Source organism: Triturus cristatus, chromosome 6, assembly GCF_964204655.1.
Source record: "Triturus cristatus chromosome 6, aTriCri1.1, whole genome shotgun sequence".
NCBI classification, from domain to species: domain Eukaryota; kingdom Metazoa; phylum Chordata; class Amphibia; order Caudata; family Salamandridae; genus Triturus; species Triturus cristatus.
Window position 1 is genome coordinate 119,139,165 of NC_140589.1, and position 15,244 is coordinate 119,154,408.

General features: G+C 45.0%; 1 protein-coding gene across 3 annotated transcripts in view; it reads left to right on the forward strand.

Moving 5' to 3' along the window:
* POLH (DNA polymerase eta) overlaps nt 1-15,244 on the forward strand; it is a 59,272-nt gene that overhangs the window by 25,872 nt on the left and 18,156 nt on the right. For all 3 annotated transcript variants that reach the window (XM_085610335.1, XM_085610336.1, XM_085610337.1), the window contains 3 exons: nt 6,558-6,677; nt 13,005-13,128; nt 13,652-13,717. In XM_085610335.1, the coding sequence (XP_085466461.1) occupies nt 6,558-6,677; nt 13,005-13,128; nt 13,652-13,717 (310 nt within the window). The remainder of the gene's footprint in view (nt 1-6,557; nt 6,678-13,004; nt 13,129-13,651; nt 13,718-15,244) is intronic.

Genomic DNA, 15,244 nt, shown 5'->3' on the forward strand with positions numbered 1-15,244 from the left:
TGTTTGGAGTATGGTATTACTGGAGACATGGCTGTGACTCCTGAGCTGTTCAATTCCAGTCCAGCTTTTTATGAAACCTGTTGCAGCCTATTGTCATGAGTAAACCAAGACTCCTAGCCAGCCATTTGCAAGCTGGAAGGTAGTATTTATTTTGTAGACGTTTTACATCAAGCGACACGTTCGCCAAGGAGTGCTTCAGATTAAGCCCTTCCCAAGGAAGGGTATACTCTTTCCATATTCAGTCCATCACCTCAACGAACAGGAGGTGATTATCTTTAGCACCTTAATTCGGATTAAATTTTTTCGAAGAAGATATTGTATATTGAGTTTACACATTGGAGTGCGAAGGTTCTTCCACATCTTGAATAAGCCACTTCTATGGCAGGCCTGATTAGTCCTAAGGTAGGGTGCAACATATCTGATGGATTTTTACATGTTTTTTACATGTTCTGTTACTAAAATCGGTAAACTGTCTTTTTTTTACTAAGGGAAAGCCTAGTTGCCCAATTAGCAAGTGCAGAGTTACAAGCTGACCCCTTAGCTGTGCTAACTCTGGAACGATGCAACCAAAGTGAGTCATCCAAGGTATCAAACAACTCATTACGCTAAGCCCGACTCGATTCTCAGGTCGAAATTAATGTAACAAGTTGCAGTGTGCAACTTTAGCAAAGTTATCACTTTGTTGCCTTCACTCCCCGGTGCCCATACTGATTAAACACAGGGTTCTGTAGCTGAGATTGCTTTCTGCCCTCCTGGGGAGACATGCGAGCGACTCCCAGGAAAGTATCCAATATGCCTTCTCTGGAAGGAGGTGTCACCTCCCTCCTGCAGGAAGCCGTACAGGAGTTGGTCCTAAAGGCGAGCTTCAAAGTTGAAGCCACTTTTGAAGGGCAATTGGGTAACACTTGGGCAAGGGGCTGCACCGTTGTTGAGGCAGACAGGCTGGCGCTTGGAGAAACAGTTGCCGAACCGGTTTCCATGGGTATGTAGCCTCCTTGGTAGCCACACCTCTGGGTTGGGCTAGAGAGCGCCACATGCTGGTAGAAGCGTCCTGCAATATTGGAAATTGGGCAAAATGGTGCATCTTGTGATACTCAGATGCCTTACTTTGCAGGAATTGGTCATCAGGTGGGAGGGAGCCTGGTAGCCCATTGGCTACCAACCGCATCCTGCCCGACTAGAAGAAGGACTGCCGTGCTGCACTGTGGAGCCAGCAAAGAGAGGATGCACTGGCATGGACTGCACCTGCTGAACCTGGTGGCCACCAAAGGAAAGGGACTGTGCCTGCTGTGTCCTGCTTGTGAAGAAGCAGTGTCCAGAGCCCAGCCGATGCCAAGAGACTCCAAGGGTTAGTGAGCCGAACTCATGTTAACAGCACAGGGGCTCAACATCTGAGAAGCCTGCTAGGGCAAGTTGGTAACCCAAACTCTCCAAACTGCCGCCAGACGCCACATGCAACACCAGGGACTAAGACCTGATGCACAAAGTTGCACCACTGTTCGCTGAGTCTGGGAGTGTCGTCTAGGCGCAGCTTGCCCCCTCTCCCCCCCAGATGACGAGTTACCGACCCAGGAACGATTGGCATGTGACTGAGATACTGGGCGACCAGTATTGACTGACTTCTCCCATATCAAGGGGCAACAACCCTGTGACCAGGGCTGCCTCGCCCTCTTCCTGGACCGTGTAGTTGTCTCAGGGAGACTCCCGTCGACCGCATCGCATCCACGGCATCCTTTGAGCATTTTCAGCATTCTTCATCCATTGCATCAGGACCACTCCCATGAGAAAGCCCTGCAACACATAAAAGTGCCTGGAACTGACTAAGAACTACTTCACCTTCTGATTTTAACTGTCTCTGAGGACCTTGCTGGTCCCACTGACTCAAAGTGACCGTATTCCAGCTAGCCAAATTTTTGGTGAAAAAGTTTCCAAGTGTCAACTCTGTTGAATTTGCCAGTGCTTGTTCACGGTTGAGTAAAATAATCCGGTTTACTATACATTGTAAATTCTATGTCTCCAAAACCCTCGGGTGGATCTTTTTCCTTGTGATGTCTGAAAATAGTCTATTTTTTTTATAAATTTGTGACCAATTCTTTTGGTGTCTTCTGGATTTCTTCAATTGTTTTGGTGCTGTTCAGTTTCTTTACATTTGTTCCTTTGTGTAGGTCTTGCAGCTTAGTCACAGCTACCCAGGGTTGAGCTGAAGGTTTCTGAAACCGAACATAAGGGTGCTAATTGGTAAATGTACTCCACGGTAAGGTTGCACAACCGTATCCTATAAGGCACCCCATTTCCTCATAATGCACTTTCATGTAATTGTTTTATTTATGTTCCTTGGGATTTCTCTAATGATCCTTGATGTTCATAAGTTGACTCAGTTCTCAGTCATATTGACATGCTCCATTCAAGGGTCTTTAACATCTCCGTTTTTCCCAAGGGCGAATGCCCCATGTGTGTAATATAAAAACTTTTGTGAACAGAATATATTTCTTAACGAATTGCGTACATTACAGATTCAAGGTAAGCCTCTTTACAGTCTGTTACATTGACTCATATTCTAGGTCTGTACTTCCTCTATATCTCCTAGCTTGGTTTTATGCTCCACAACAACCCGTCTCGGCCATAGAACAATTCATCCCTCCTATTTAGGTTGGCTAATCTAATCCTGATTCCGTACTCTTCACCCTCCCTTCCCCCACTTCTCTGTGAAATAGAAACTTGGCATTCCTTTGTCATTATGGCTTTTGGCTCTGCTTTACCCATAATTTGTGAATAGATGGTTTGTGGAATAAGCACAACATTAGAGGGCTCTGCCCATGGTAGTTTGGATGACTGGGGGAAGGAGCGGAAATGGGTACATTTAGCAAAGTTCTTTCCTGGTGCTGCTGCAAATAGATTGAGTGTGGGGTGCCAGTCAAAAGCTCTTTATTCCTCTATATAGCATGCCCATGAAGAATTCATCTTCTTTTAGCTTTTTTTTTTACAGATGTAACACAAAGAGTGTCGGCACAGATTAACTTTTCTTTTCTTCTATCCTGGCTCGTTTTCCCGATTCCAAAATGTCTTGGTGACACAGCTGACACACGAATGTACCATTTAGCCCAGCCCCTACCCATCCTCTGCAATGTTATTTAATATCTGGGTCATTTTGCTTTGTTTGGCCCCTCCCCCCTAGGCTCTACTGGCTCTCCGAACTTTTGGTGCCTGGATGCAGTTTGCAGCTGTTTAACTTTGTGAAGGCATTCCTTTGCTTGTAAAGCTATCTAAATTACCTTGGTACTTTGCAGATTTTGTGTTTGACTTCTAGTCTCAGAACAGGAGTTGGCTTTTATAGGCCTTGAGGTCCGATGCAGACTTTGGTCAAACTACGCTCTCTTTCACTCGTTATCCCGGGCATGTTAGCAGGTACTTGAGGCAGCCCGTTTAGCGCTGACAAAACTGTGATCTGATATGATCGAAATTTCTTCTTCCGTAGATCAGTTTGGGCAGCAGCGAAGGACTTCTTTTAGTGGTGCAAGTCAGATTTTATGGAGAAAGATTAATAAAGCATTGCTATATTCAGTTACTAATGTTGCTGTGTCTTAAACTAGGCTCTCCAGATCAGAGCCAGGACAGAAATGTTTGGTGTTCCCAATACTTCTGAGATGGTAATAGGCACTCTTTGCCATTGCCTTGATGTCCGTAATCAGGGCATCTTTGGAACAAGGATAGCACCCAAGGGTTTTGCTGATGGAATAATTTTGAATGCAATACTCGTACCGCACAAATTGTCAGCATAGTCTGTTGGTTTTATTTTTTATTTTTGTGGGGAGGGAGTTAGTGAATTGTTGATGGGCACTTCATTTTTTTGGTGTAACTGGATTTTGTCTTCAAGCCTAATTCACAAGATTTAATAAAGTAGATTTTCAACAGATCCCTTGTTTTCCGCAAAGTACATTAATATGCTGGAGCGTATTTTGTCCCGAAACGCAGGGTCAGTCAGCTCAATTGACCGGAAACCTCCACTGAAATTGAGTGGGCGCATGGATCGCTATCGTGAGCAGTACTGGGGCATTGTTTGATAGTGTATTGGGAAGCTGTGTAATGTCCTGTGTTTCTGTGTCCAATCAATTACACCTCGAGTTGTCAGCCAGTAATCCAGAAGAAACCATGTGTTAAGGACTGAGGATATGAATGTACATTCGCGCATGGTGGAATATCTCATCCTCCCCAAGTCTAGCATGCCATGTTCCTCCATGCCACGTAGTATCACTTGAGCTGCCCGCTTACCCTGCCAGCATGCAGAGGGTAATCTATCTAAAGCATGGTTTGAGCAAGTGTTGAGGTTCCCCCGCCCCCCACCCCACAGTACAATACGTGTCGGTAGTTTGTTCCACACTGCCGTGTAGAAAGCTGGGTCATCTGTGTTCGGGCCATTCGTGTTCACTAGAGTGATGTGGGTACCATGTACTGCACCTTGTATAATCCCATAACAGCCTTGATCGACAGGAAAGAGGTTCCTTTCCAGCCTATATATGCCTGTCCTAACTAAGACCTAGACGCCACAGGAGTAGGACGAGTAAGACGATGCCTATTTGTGCGCAGCCCATTTGCTTGCCACTGTTTTCTCAGTGTCTAGGGTCAAGTGCGTTTCCTCCAGAAAGGCAATATAACATTTTGATGGTCTAGGTATGCTAGGACGGGTCTCATTTTTGCAATGATCTGGGTCAAGTCAATGGCAAATGTTAAACCCCTTGCTGTGTGATTTCTGGGGGTTAGCTATACTGACCACCGGAGCCTAACTAAATTGTGCCCATATAGGCTGCCAGCTCTCTAGATTCACCCCCTCCCCCCCCCCCCAACATTAGTGTAACATTAGAAAACAGAAATTAACACAGTGCAGTTATAAGTATTATGCACAATGAAAAGCAGATGGCAAGATTTTATTGGGCAGAGGTTCAACCAATCATGGCAACTATATCCTCTGCAACGCTATTGTGATACTGTGGGACAGCTTCTGGACTTGTTTCTTCTACTGTTTACCCTAAGCGCTCTCATTGCAGCACAGTTGCTCTAACCTATCTGGTCCTCTCACTTAATGGCATCAGTGACTTTTTGTAAAACTGAGTAACCCTATGGTTCTGGGACCACCCCACACATACAACTATCCAAAAGTCCTACCCAAGTTCTCCTATGTGGTGCAAGTAGCTCAGTGGGAAGTTTCAAAGTCTGTGGTAGATTTAACACAGACTAATGTCGCCTAATAATCGGCACGCACTAAGCATGTAGGTTGTCGGCATCCGCTGTGGAGTCCCTGGAGAATACCAGACTTTGGGACTTCATCTTGAAATGGACAAGTCACTGTCAGTGGCTTCCGTTGGCATGTGCACTGGCTTGACCAGTAGCCACTAGAAACTGGTATTTAGGTTTAAGGTCCAACTAGGTATTTAGACAGGCAAGTCTCCTAGTCCTGAAGAGATGGCGCAAAGTGTTCCAGCATTAGGGCGAACCGTTGAAGCCAGTAAACGCAACCCCAACAGCAGAGGGGTGAAATCCCCCCAAAAACGTGTCTGGTACAGCTACATGATGGCACCAAGGAATTCAAGGGTGGTGCAGGTTCACCAACAAGGAGGCACAATGCAGCTGCTTGAGGTGTTCAATTTGGTGTTTTATTCTGGCCGACTAGGCCACGAGAGTCTCATGAATTCTATGTCTGCGGCCATTCATGTTCCCTTCCGGCAGATCTTTAGTGATTCATGTTGTCGGCAGTCTGGCAGCTTCTGGTACAGTGCATTAGCTTGGGCAGTCCCAAAATGTCACGAGCAGAGAACACGTTGATGGCAACAGTCCATCTCGGACCATTTGCAACCCAAAATTAAGGCTCCTGATGTGTCTGGTAGTTGCCCAGCCAAGGTTGACTGTAGGAGCTGTAGTTTACCTGTTAACCTGCAGCAGCGGTTCCTCCATGGGAGCGGGAGCGTCGCTCCTGCCCCACCTACACTGCTGTGCAGAAAGCATGAAAAATAAAATTATTTTATTGCCATTTTATTTTTTACACTCTGCCAGCAAACGTAGTATGGCCAGAACATCACTACTGCCAATAACTGGCAGCAGTGAGGATAGTCCAATTTGGTTTGAAGTGCACATGTTGGTGTAGCCGGCTACCTTGCTACGGCCAAACCGAAATGTGCAATTCAAACCTCTCCAACCCGGCTTTCTTGGACAGCTGGGTTGGACAGCAGGCACAAGCCTATAGTGCCTTTTGGAGCACAGAGCCAGGCCACTCCAGCCAATCAAATCGCTTTGCTCATGCTGCAACAGCATTTTCATTGGATGAGAGAGTTGGCTGTAGGCTTCATACTCGGAGGAAGTGCAGCAGAAAATCCAGTGGCAGGTAAGTGAATTTCTGTAAATAATTTTTTTGGGGCACTCTCCGATGTAATATGCCACCAACAGCCACTGTTAACTTGGTAGCTCATCAGCTTGAGTGTTGGTGAGATAAAGTCGACTGCCTTGTTTTGCCTCAGACTTTTCTTTCTCACTGTCACATTTTCGCCTCTTTATGTTTCACTTTCCAGTCGTCACCTGGGAGGAAAGCTTGGTGTCTCAATTGGTGAAGTCCTAGGAGTGGAGCACGTGGGCCAGCTTACCCAGTTCAGTGAATCACTGCTGCAGAGTCACTTTGGAGACAAGACAGGGTAGGTACAAAACTGATTTATTTACTACCCAACTTCTTATATCCTATGTGATTGCATCTGTTGAATAAAAATTACAATATTTCGATGGTTATAAATTCTGCTCTTTTCGGGAAATTGCAAGAACGGGGCCTGTGCCAGGTTTGCAAGTATGGAGTCCCTAGATGTAAGAGAGTGAAGGCTCTGACGTGCAATAAAGGAGCCGTGTTGTCATCGGCTTCACAATCGGCCTTAAAACCCAACCAAACCTCCTCAAACAGACCTTTCTGTTATTGTTGTTAAAGTATTGTGTAAGGAGGACTAGACTGAGTTTTTTTGTCCTACAGCTCAAAAAATGTGACTCTTTTTTTTCTTTTTTTGTTTTATTTACAGCACTCAATATATTTCACATCCCTTGTGTCTCATTTTCTTCTTGCACATTAAACTTTTAAATATTTACATCGGAGCAATTTTTCTGGATCTGTGTGACAATATGTCTAATAATAATGAAGCAAAAACCAAAGGAAATGATGGACGGAGTGTTGAACATTGCAAGCACTCACCCCCAGTCAACTGATCTGGGTTTAATCCATCACCGTTCTTTAGCCCACTCTGCCACCCCAGTTCAGACATGGCCATATGCAAATCAGTCTGACCCCGTTCCTCATGGGAACAGTCCAGCCCGAACTGCCAAGCCATGTATTCCCTGAACCGGAAACAAGCTTCCTAGGACCGGTTTCTGGCATTTCAGCCATCTTCAGCCAGGCTTGCTTGAATCCAGTGGCAAAGTGAGCAAGGGACTCACGTCTGAGCATACCCTGCCAACTATGGCGAACAAAGCAAAAACCAAAGGAAATGATGGACGGAGTGTTGAACATTGCAAGCACTCACCCCCAGTCAACTGATCTGGGTTTAATCCATCACCGTTCTTTAGCCCACTCTGCCACCCCAGTTCGGGCTGGACTGTTCCCATGAGGCACAGGGTCAGACTGATTTGCATAGGGCCATGTCTGAACTGGGGGGCAGAGTGGGCTAAAGAACGGTGATGGATCAAACCCAGATCAGTTGACTGGGGGTGAGTGCTTGCAATGTTCAACACTCCGTCCATCATTTCCTTTGGTTTTTGCTTTGTTCGCCATAGTTGGCAGGGTATGCTCAGACGTGAGTCCCTTGCTCACTTTGCCACTGGATTCAAGCAAACCTGGCTGAAGACGGCTGAAATGCCAGAAACCGGTCCTAGGAAGCTTGTTTCCGGTTCAGGGAAGACATGGCTTGGCAGTTCGGGCTGGACTGTTCCCATGAGGCACAGGGTCAGACTGATTTGCATAGGGCCATGTCTGAACTGGGGTGGCAGAGTGGGCTAAAGAACAGTGATGGATTAAACCAAGATCAGTTGACTGGGGGTGAGTGCTTGCAATGTTCAACACTCCGTCCATCATTTCCTTTGGTTTTTAATAATAATGAAGCCTTATACGTGAATACAAAACATTGTAATATTTATTTTGGTTATAGTCCTGTTATGTCAAAGGCCGGGCACGTCTTTTAGTAAATGCTTGTAAAGTGTGTGTGGTTTTTAACTTTTTTTTTTTCTAAATTGGTAAACTATATTGTGATATGCTTTCTATCCCACATGGACTCCTTGTCTTTTCTTTAACTTTTTCACTCCATACATTTTACCCTCCCTGATGCAAGACGTTTATGCCTGTAAAAGTGACCCGAATATGGGTAGTCACCCCCAGATTATTTTTCAGGTACTCGCCGGCTGGCTATCTTGAACTCTATCGTTGGAGCACTGGTATCCAGTGCCTGGTGTATTTGCTTTGGTCACTAAAATATATTAGAATTGCCATAAAACCCAATTAGCACGTTTACCTTTCACATAAAGCCTTAGTATATGGTACAGAAATACACCCATGGCATGGAAAGTTAAATGTCACTTGTGGTCTACAGCACAGATTTTGCGATCCATCCACTACAGTGGCAGTGAAAACATGGCTTCAGGCCTTCCCTGTGTGACCTGACAGTAGCAGCTTGAACCCTGCTACCCAGATCAGTCAAAGTCGCCCTCTTGGCTGCTTATTTTAAATATTGAATGTGTCACCCCTACACACACCTTGTGCCCCCAAGGCAGGGTGCATAATATTTAAGAGTGAACCTAGGTAATATTAAAAATGGCATGTTTCCCTAGTGACTGTGCCAAGCTACTTTGTCACTGGCTAGGCTCTAACCAGTTCATAGGAAAGTCAAAGTATAGAATATATACTTAAATCCATAACTTTTGATCTGTACCGGCTACAGCCTCCATTCAAAGACGTATTTGTATATTTAATCAAATCTAATCGTAAAAGTCATATTTTTATTAAATACATTGGAAATGTAACTTTAAAAAAAGTTATCATTATCTGCCCGAAGCCCCTAGATATTAGTTTGCATTCGTTTTGAAGCAACTGTCCAGCCTACACTGTGTTGGTTGGTGTGAAAACTGCTGCCATAACAAGGGAAATGGCCTGGGAATGGGACGGTGTTTTCTTCCCCCTCACCAGAAGACTAGTTTGGCGGGCCCTGGAACCTAATTTAATTCAAATGGGCCTTCACTCTCACCAGTGTTAGGTGACACCTGAAAAAGCTCCAGCTTTTGTCAGGCTGGCACCAAACCCTGGGGGTGGAAAGCTACTCCCAAAACTGGTTTTGAGTGACCTCTGAGGAGGGGCTGCTCATTATCCAGTCCCAACCTCTCAGTGGGCACGCTGGGACTGCACAAGATGGTTTTCACCACGGGGATTCCCATCTTAGATTTTGAGAGGTGAAGCACTGTGGTGGTATTTGCAGTAGAGCAAACAGTAACTGCTGAAAAAGTGGGTAAGCGTGCTCTTGGAATCTTTTACCCCAATGGTTTGGGAGTGCACAGTCATCAGTCCCACCAACTAGCTGGTGGCCGACATAAATGTGCCACCCCCCAGGAGCCCTGCTCAGAAGACTTTCTGGACCTGCGGAAGATCGAAAAGGACTAGACCAGCTGTCTGTGACCTGAAGGAGCCCTGAAGAACTGATCATGCTCCCTCTTGCACCCTTGAGAAATAAGTGGATTTCAAGGGTTGGCTGGCTAATGTCTTGTGGACGCAACAAGCTGCAAGAGATCTTTCATTGGAAGTACTCTGCTGACCAGGGGTAACTAGACCTGGACTGGGCTTTGCTGTTAACCTCTGCATGATACCCTAAGAGTCTGTCAGTACCCTCCCCTGAGTATCTGGTGGTCTTAGAAGTGTGCTCCTGTGATTCCTAGGGCACTGAGAAGAAAGTTTGGCTACTTTGCAAACCTTTATCTCCTGAGCTTCAGGGGAACCTCTGGGACAAAGTATCTGACTGACAGTATCACAGTAACAAATTGAATTTCAGCTTTGTCCCCCGTCAAGGCACCCAGCACCTCCGAAAACAATTCAGTCCCGTTCTGCGTTGGCACTTTCAAGATTTTCACAGAGAATTCTCTAAAGCTTCATAGTGCCAACAGGACCACCCAGCATCTAATATCAGGCCCTTGGTTCCACAGCAGTGTCTAAACTTTCAGATGCAGCCCGGCCTCTGGGGGTTTTTCTTCTCAAAGTGCTGAAGTCTCTTTCCTGGTCAGGACTTGGATGCTTTTTTGAACTTTTTGTCTTCCAAACTTTCACTGGGACCAATCCACTTAAGTCCAACCAGGGCTCCATCAAAGTCTGCCTCAAATGGTGCCTAGATCTCAGTCTACCACTTCCATCGACTATCAGTCATTTGGCACTTTGTGCCTTTTCCACTTAAATCTGGAAAAAAATCATGTCTCCGGTTCCCCTTATTGTTTTTTTGGCCTATTTCACTGATAAATTTGTTCTCTTTATTTTGAAATTGGTTGTGGAATTTCGTTGTGTGTTATTCGACTTGTCCTACCTTGTCTGCACTGCTTAAATGCTGGACATTGCCTTTGATTGAAACTTGACTGCTTCGTGTCATATTACCAGGGTTAGAGCACAGGTTTATTGTATTTAGTTTGTGTAAAATTTGGCAGATGGTGGCCTTATCCTTTGAGGTGGTCACTTGTCCACTCCAGATACTAATCCCCTTTCATACATTTCCACTGTCCGGAAAGGACCAGTGCAACTCTTCAGAAGAATAGTTGAGTCAGCTGTGGGCGAGCTGGTCAGGAGAGAGGCAGTGTGGGCATGTCCTTTAAATTGGCCAGCAATACTGAAAAAAAGAAAACACCAGGAAAGTTTGGCCAAAGAGGAAAACTGGGGGGGAGGCAAGACCAACGTGAGCAGGATGCGGAGTTACAGAAGGGTGGGGCAAGGGCTGCAAACACAGTAAGTGCTGCTGCAGCAAGTCTGCAACATTGTAGTGCAATGGTTCTGTTAACACATGGGAGACTCCTTGTAATGCAGAAATGTAATATTTACAATTTAAAAAGGCTTTTGTAGTATGTATTATCTCTTTTACTGAGTATGCCGATTGAGATTTCTGTATTCTGTCTGTTGAGCCCAGTCAGCAGTTCCCCAAGTTTGGTAGTTGTCCTCTTCATAAATTAAATGTTCTCTTTTTCTGAATTTCTCTGGATTTGTAGAGTTTTATTGCACCGGAGGATGGCATCCTCTTAGTTATTATCTAATTTGGTAAATACTCCTTCCCGCTGCCACAGCCTATCGCTTTGGCTCTCTTCTCCCTCATAACGAATGGGATCGCTATTAAATCCATTGGGACTCTCATCTAGCGCTTCAAAGTGCCAACCGGGCTCTCCAAACCTGGCTATAAATACAATATTGATCAAAGTAGCAGGAAAAGACCAATCCGTTAAAGCTTTGACTTCTGCCCATAAACCCACTCTGCGGCTTGATAGCATTCACCTTTATTAATTCAATTTTAGCCTCTCTGTGACTTTGGAAAAAGAGATATTGCTAGTGGTATTCAAGGTATAAAGTAGCAGCTGACCATACTATTTGATCATTAAGTGTAATGTTTCGCAGTATAGTAAAGGTCATGGGCAGTGACCCCGGGGAGTCGTGGGGGCGTTGTCATTTAGCACTGAATATGGCTACCGATGACGTAAACACCATAACGCGCAACCAAGTTGTACCTGGTCCTCTTCTAATAAGAGAGAGCGAAGCATGAGTGAATCTTTTGCTACTTTTACTACTCCCTACTGGGTGTGTTTCCTGTACAGGGCGGTAGCCCTCAGGCCCCTCCTGGTTGTAGTTCACAAAAGGTAGCACCCCCAGTTGGGAGCTTAAGCATAGTAAAAGACTTCATTCTGATTCACACCCTCTCTTGATATAAGAGGACCCGGTACAACTTCTTTGTGTGTCATCATATTTGCTTGATACATATTGTTCATGGGAGGACATTAATAATTCACAGAGTTTTTGTCACTTCAGGCCCAAAAAAAATATAATGTTTAGTTGATTAAATCTGGTTCAACGAAATCCCATCTTGGTAACTTTGTAAATTGCTGTGTGTTTGAGAGACCATGCTCTGAGCTCTCCAAAACAAATCAAATTTTGCATGCAGTTGGGTGCACTGTTGTCTGGATAAACTTGTGGTTGTCTTTATTTAAGTGATGTGGCTCTAACCATCCACAACCCAGCTCCTTATCCTATTACTCGTTGACTTTTTGCCTGTTTTTGTCCCTTTACACCGCTGCCTTTGGGCTAGGTTGAGCTATAGAAATGTATACATATATTTATGTGGGGTGGTGGGTTTGGGTACCCTGGTACTCTGATGTGTAGAACCTTTATACAATTGCAAGACTGGTTTCACAATGCTCCTTACTTCAGTTTTGCTTAATAGCTCCGTGGCTCTCAAATAACCGTAGTTTCCTGCTCCAAATAAATGCTCCCGTTTCCAGATCACTGACTTCCATGATCAGACAGCTACATTCAGCTCCCCACCTGCTCCAGCCTGTCGAGCTCCAGTATCCGGTTCAGTTCTGGCTTCCGCTGATGATCCCTGGTCTCCTTATTCAGTCTCCTTATCCATTGCTTAGCCTGGCGAAACTCTGGATACAGATTTGCTGCTATGAAAATCTAGGCCTCTGCGTAGCCAGAGAAGGTAACGGAAGCCTTCTTATGACATTTCAGTAGCGACTGTGGAGAGACTCCGTATCGGCAGCTCAAACGATTTCCACCCTTGTGTATATGTCAAATTCAGGTGTCCATTAACTCTCCAAATCACACCCCTTCCACCTGCAGCGATCTCCTTCAGTCTAGTTATCTTGTGTATTTTAAGCTGTGGAGCAAACCCAGAGCCCAGTAATTGAGACACAGGCTGAGGTGGCTGGCAGGTTTTGTCTTCCTCTTCCTTTAGTATCGATGACCTTTTTCTGTCCTTCAGGTCTTGGCTCTATGATCTGTGCAGAGGAATTGACCATGATCAGATCAAACCAAGGCAGCTGCCGAAATCCATTGGCTGCAGCAAGAACTTCCCGGGGAAAACGGCTCTATCCTCGCGAGAGCAGGTACAAATGCTGTGTGCACAACCGCTTCTGTGGCCAATCCGTCTCTGGGTGATGCGTAGTGAGCATGGTTGAAGCTCTTTATAGAGTGATGAAGAGGCTGTCGTCTGACCGATCTGTCTTGCCTTCTGTGTATTCGTAATGTCAGCCCCTGGTAGATTGCCACCCAGCTAGGCAAGCCTTGATGGCTTGTTCCCTCTCCATGGAGGTCCCTGGTGGATTCTCTAGGGGCGTTCCAAGAAAAAGAGGGTTTTGAATCCGTTATTGTTCATCTGTTCCTTTGTCTGACCGCTTTATAGATCAATATCTCAGCTCTGTTCCTCTCTAATGTCCTGTAATGGTCCTCCGTCTGCAGAACCTGCTTGTGTGTGATGTTATACACTGACTTCGTACAGCTCCTCATACATACATGTTACACTGTCCCGCTCTGTACTGCCTTGCTTTCTCTTTCCAGTTTTGTTGTTATATGTGTGATGTGTTCTCTCCTAGACTGGCTTTCCATGTACCTATATGTTCTCCTTTCCAGGTGCAGTATTGGCTGATGCAGTTGGCACAGGAGCTGGAAGAAAGACTGAAGAAAGACCGCGAACATGTAAGGAATGTTTTTGTTGCATGTGCGATTGCTCCTTTATCCTAGATTGACAGCATTTCCAGCGACAATTAAACAAGAAATGGGATTGGGTCTAAAGTGTAAGAAAAATGCCCTGCTCCACCTGCATAGTACGCGTGTGTAAGTGGCCATGTTTATTGGTATTATTCCTCCATAGTTGTTGAGTAACTTCCTTTCATTTGTGATGTGTTTTGGGTAAAGTGCTCCCTATTCTCAGGTGGTTGTGTCTCAATTGGTTAAGCTGTGGGAAAATGGTTTTGGTTTTCAAGGGTGAAGGCTGTAAGACTTTGCTTATTGTGCAAGCATCTTCTAGGTCGATTGACAAAACTATTGCCCAGTACAGGAGGGGGGTGAGAAGGAGAAAAAAAGGTGTAATGAATACAAATCATCTGAATTAGCCTTAATAAACCTTGATCCCATGATAGTCACTCCAGTACTTTTGTGTCTGACTTTTAATGGTGTGTATTTTTATTGTCAATATGTGTTCCTTTGGTATGTTATTTTTCTTCCAAGAGTGGTTCATTCATGAGCAGTCTGCTATTTATAGCTTCTCATGCTGTCCACATTTGGATTCATTTGTCACAAAAGCGTGGGGCTTCTTCTGTAACATACTGATGAATTTCAGAAAGGCGCATCAGAAAGCCATCCTGTATCCTTAATAAGATAGTCTTGGTCATTAGAGATGTAACCATAGCTATCTCTCAATGTGCAGATATTGACTGAAAAATGATCCTTTCTTTTTATAACCGTATTTGTTATCTTCTGTACTTGGCCTCCACTCTGGTGTTTGCTGTAGGCCAATGAGTCACAGTGGAGTGTAGGCTCTTATGTCGGTTTCTGGATTTATCAATCTTGTATGTCAGCCTCTGTGGCATGGGTGATGATCTTAAAACAAAATAGATGCCTACATTTTGGACCCTTTACCCTCTGTCAGTTTTTAGGTCTCACTGAGTCCGCGCGCATGCGCTGCTCGGAGAGACTTTAGTAGGTGAGTTTTCAAAGTGCTGCTGGCTGGCGACAATCTTGCGTTCACGCGAGCGTGCACGTGCGAACCGCCAGCCTTAAGCAGCACTTTGAAAACTCACCTACTAAAGTCTCTTCCGAGCAGCGCATGCGTGCTGACTCAGCGAGACCTAAAAATGGCATGTCTTGTTTACAATGATGGCACCGCTTTTAACAACAATTGTCCAGGCAACCCCTGCGTTCTTTCCATGAGACGACGGTCACCCCTACAGTGTTCACTCCTATTTTCCTAAAGACTACCAGTCTGTCGTTCACCTTCATTACCTTAGTAGTCCAGACACGCTCACACTTCCGGTTGTACACGCATACTAATAACCAACGTTGATTCACTCCCTCGCGTCCACATTTCGTAAGAACGACCGCATAAGCCGAGTACTTTTTCAACACGGGTAATCGCACTGTTTATCACATTTTACTTTCAATCTACATTTTTCATTTTCAATTCACAGATCTTGACTATATTGATTAAACCATCCTGCACGATTG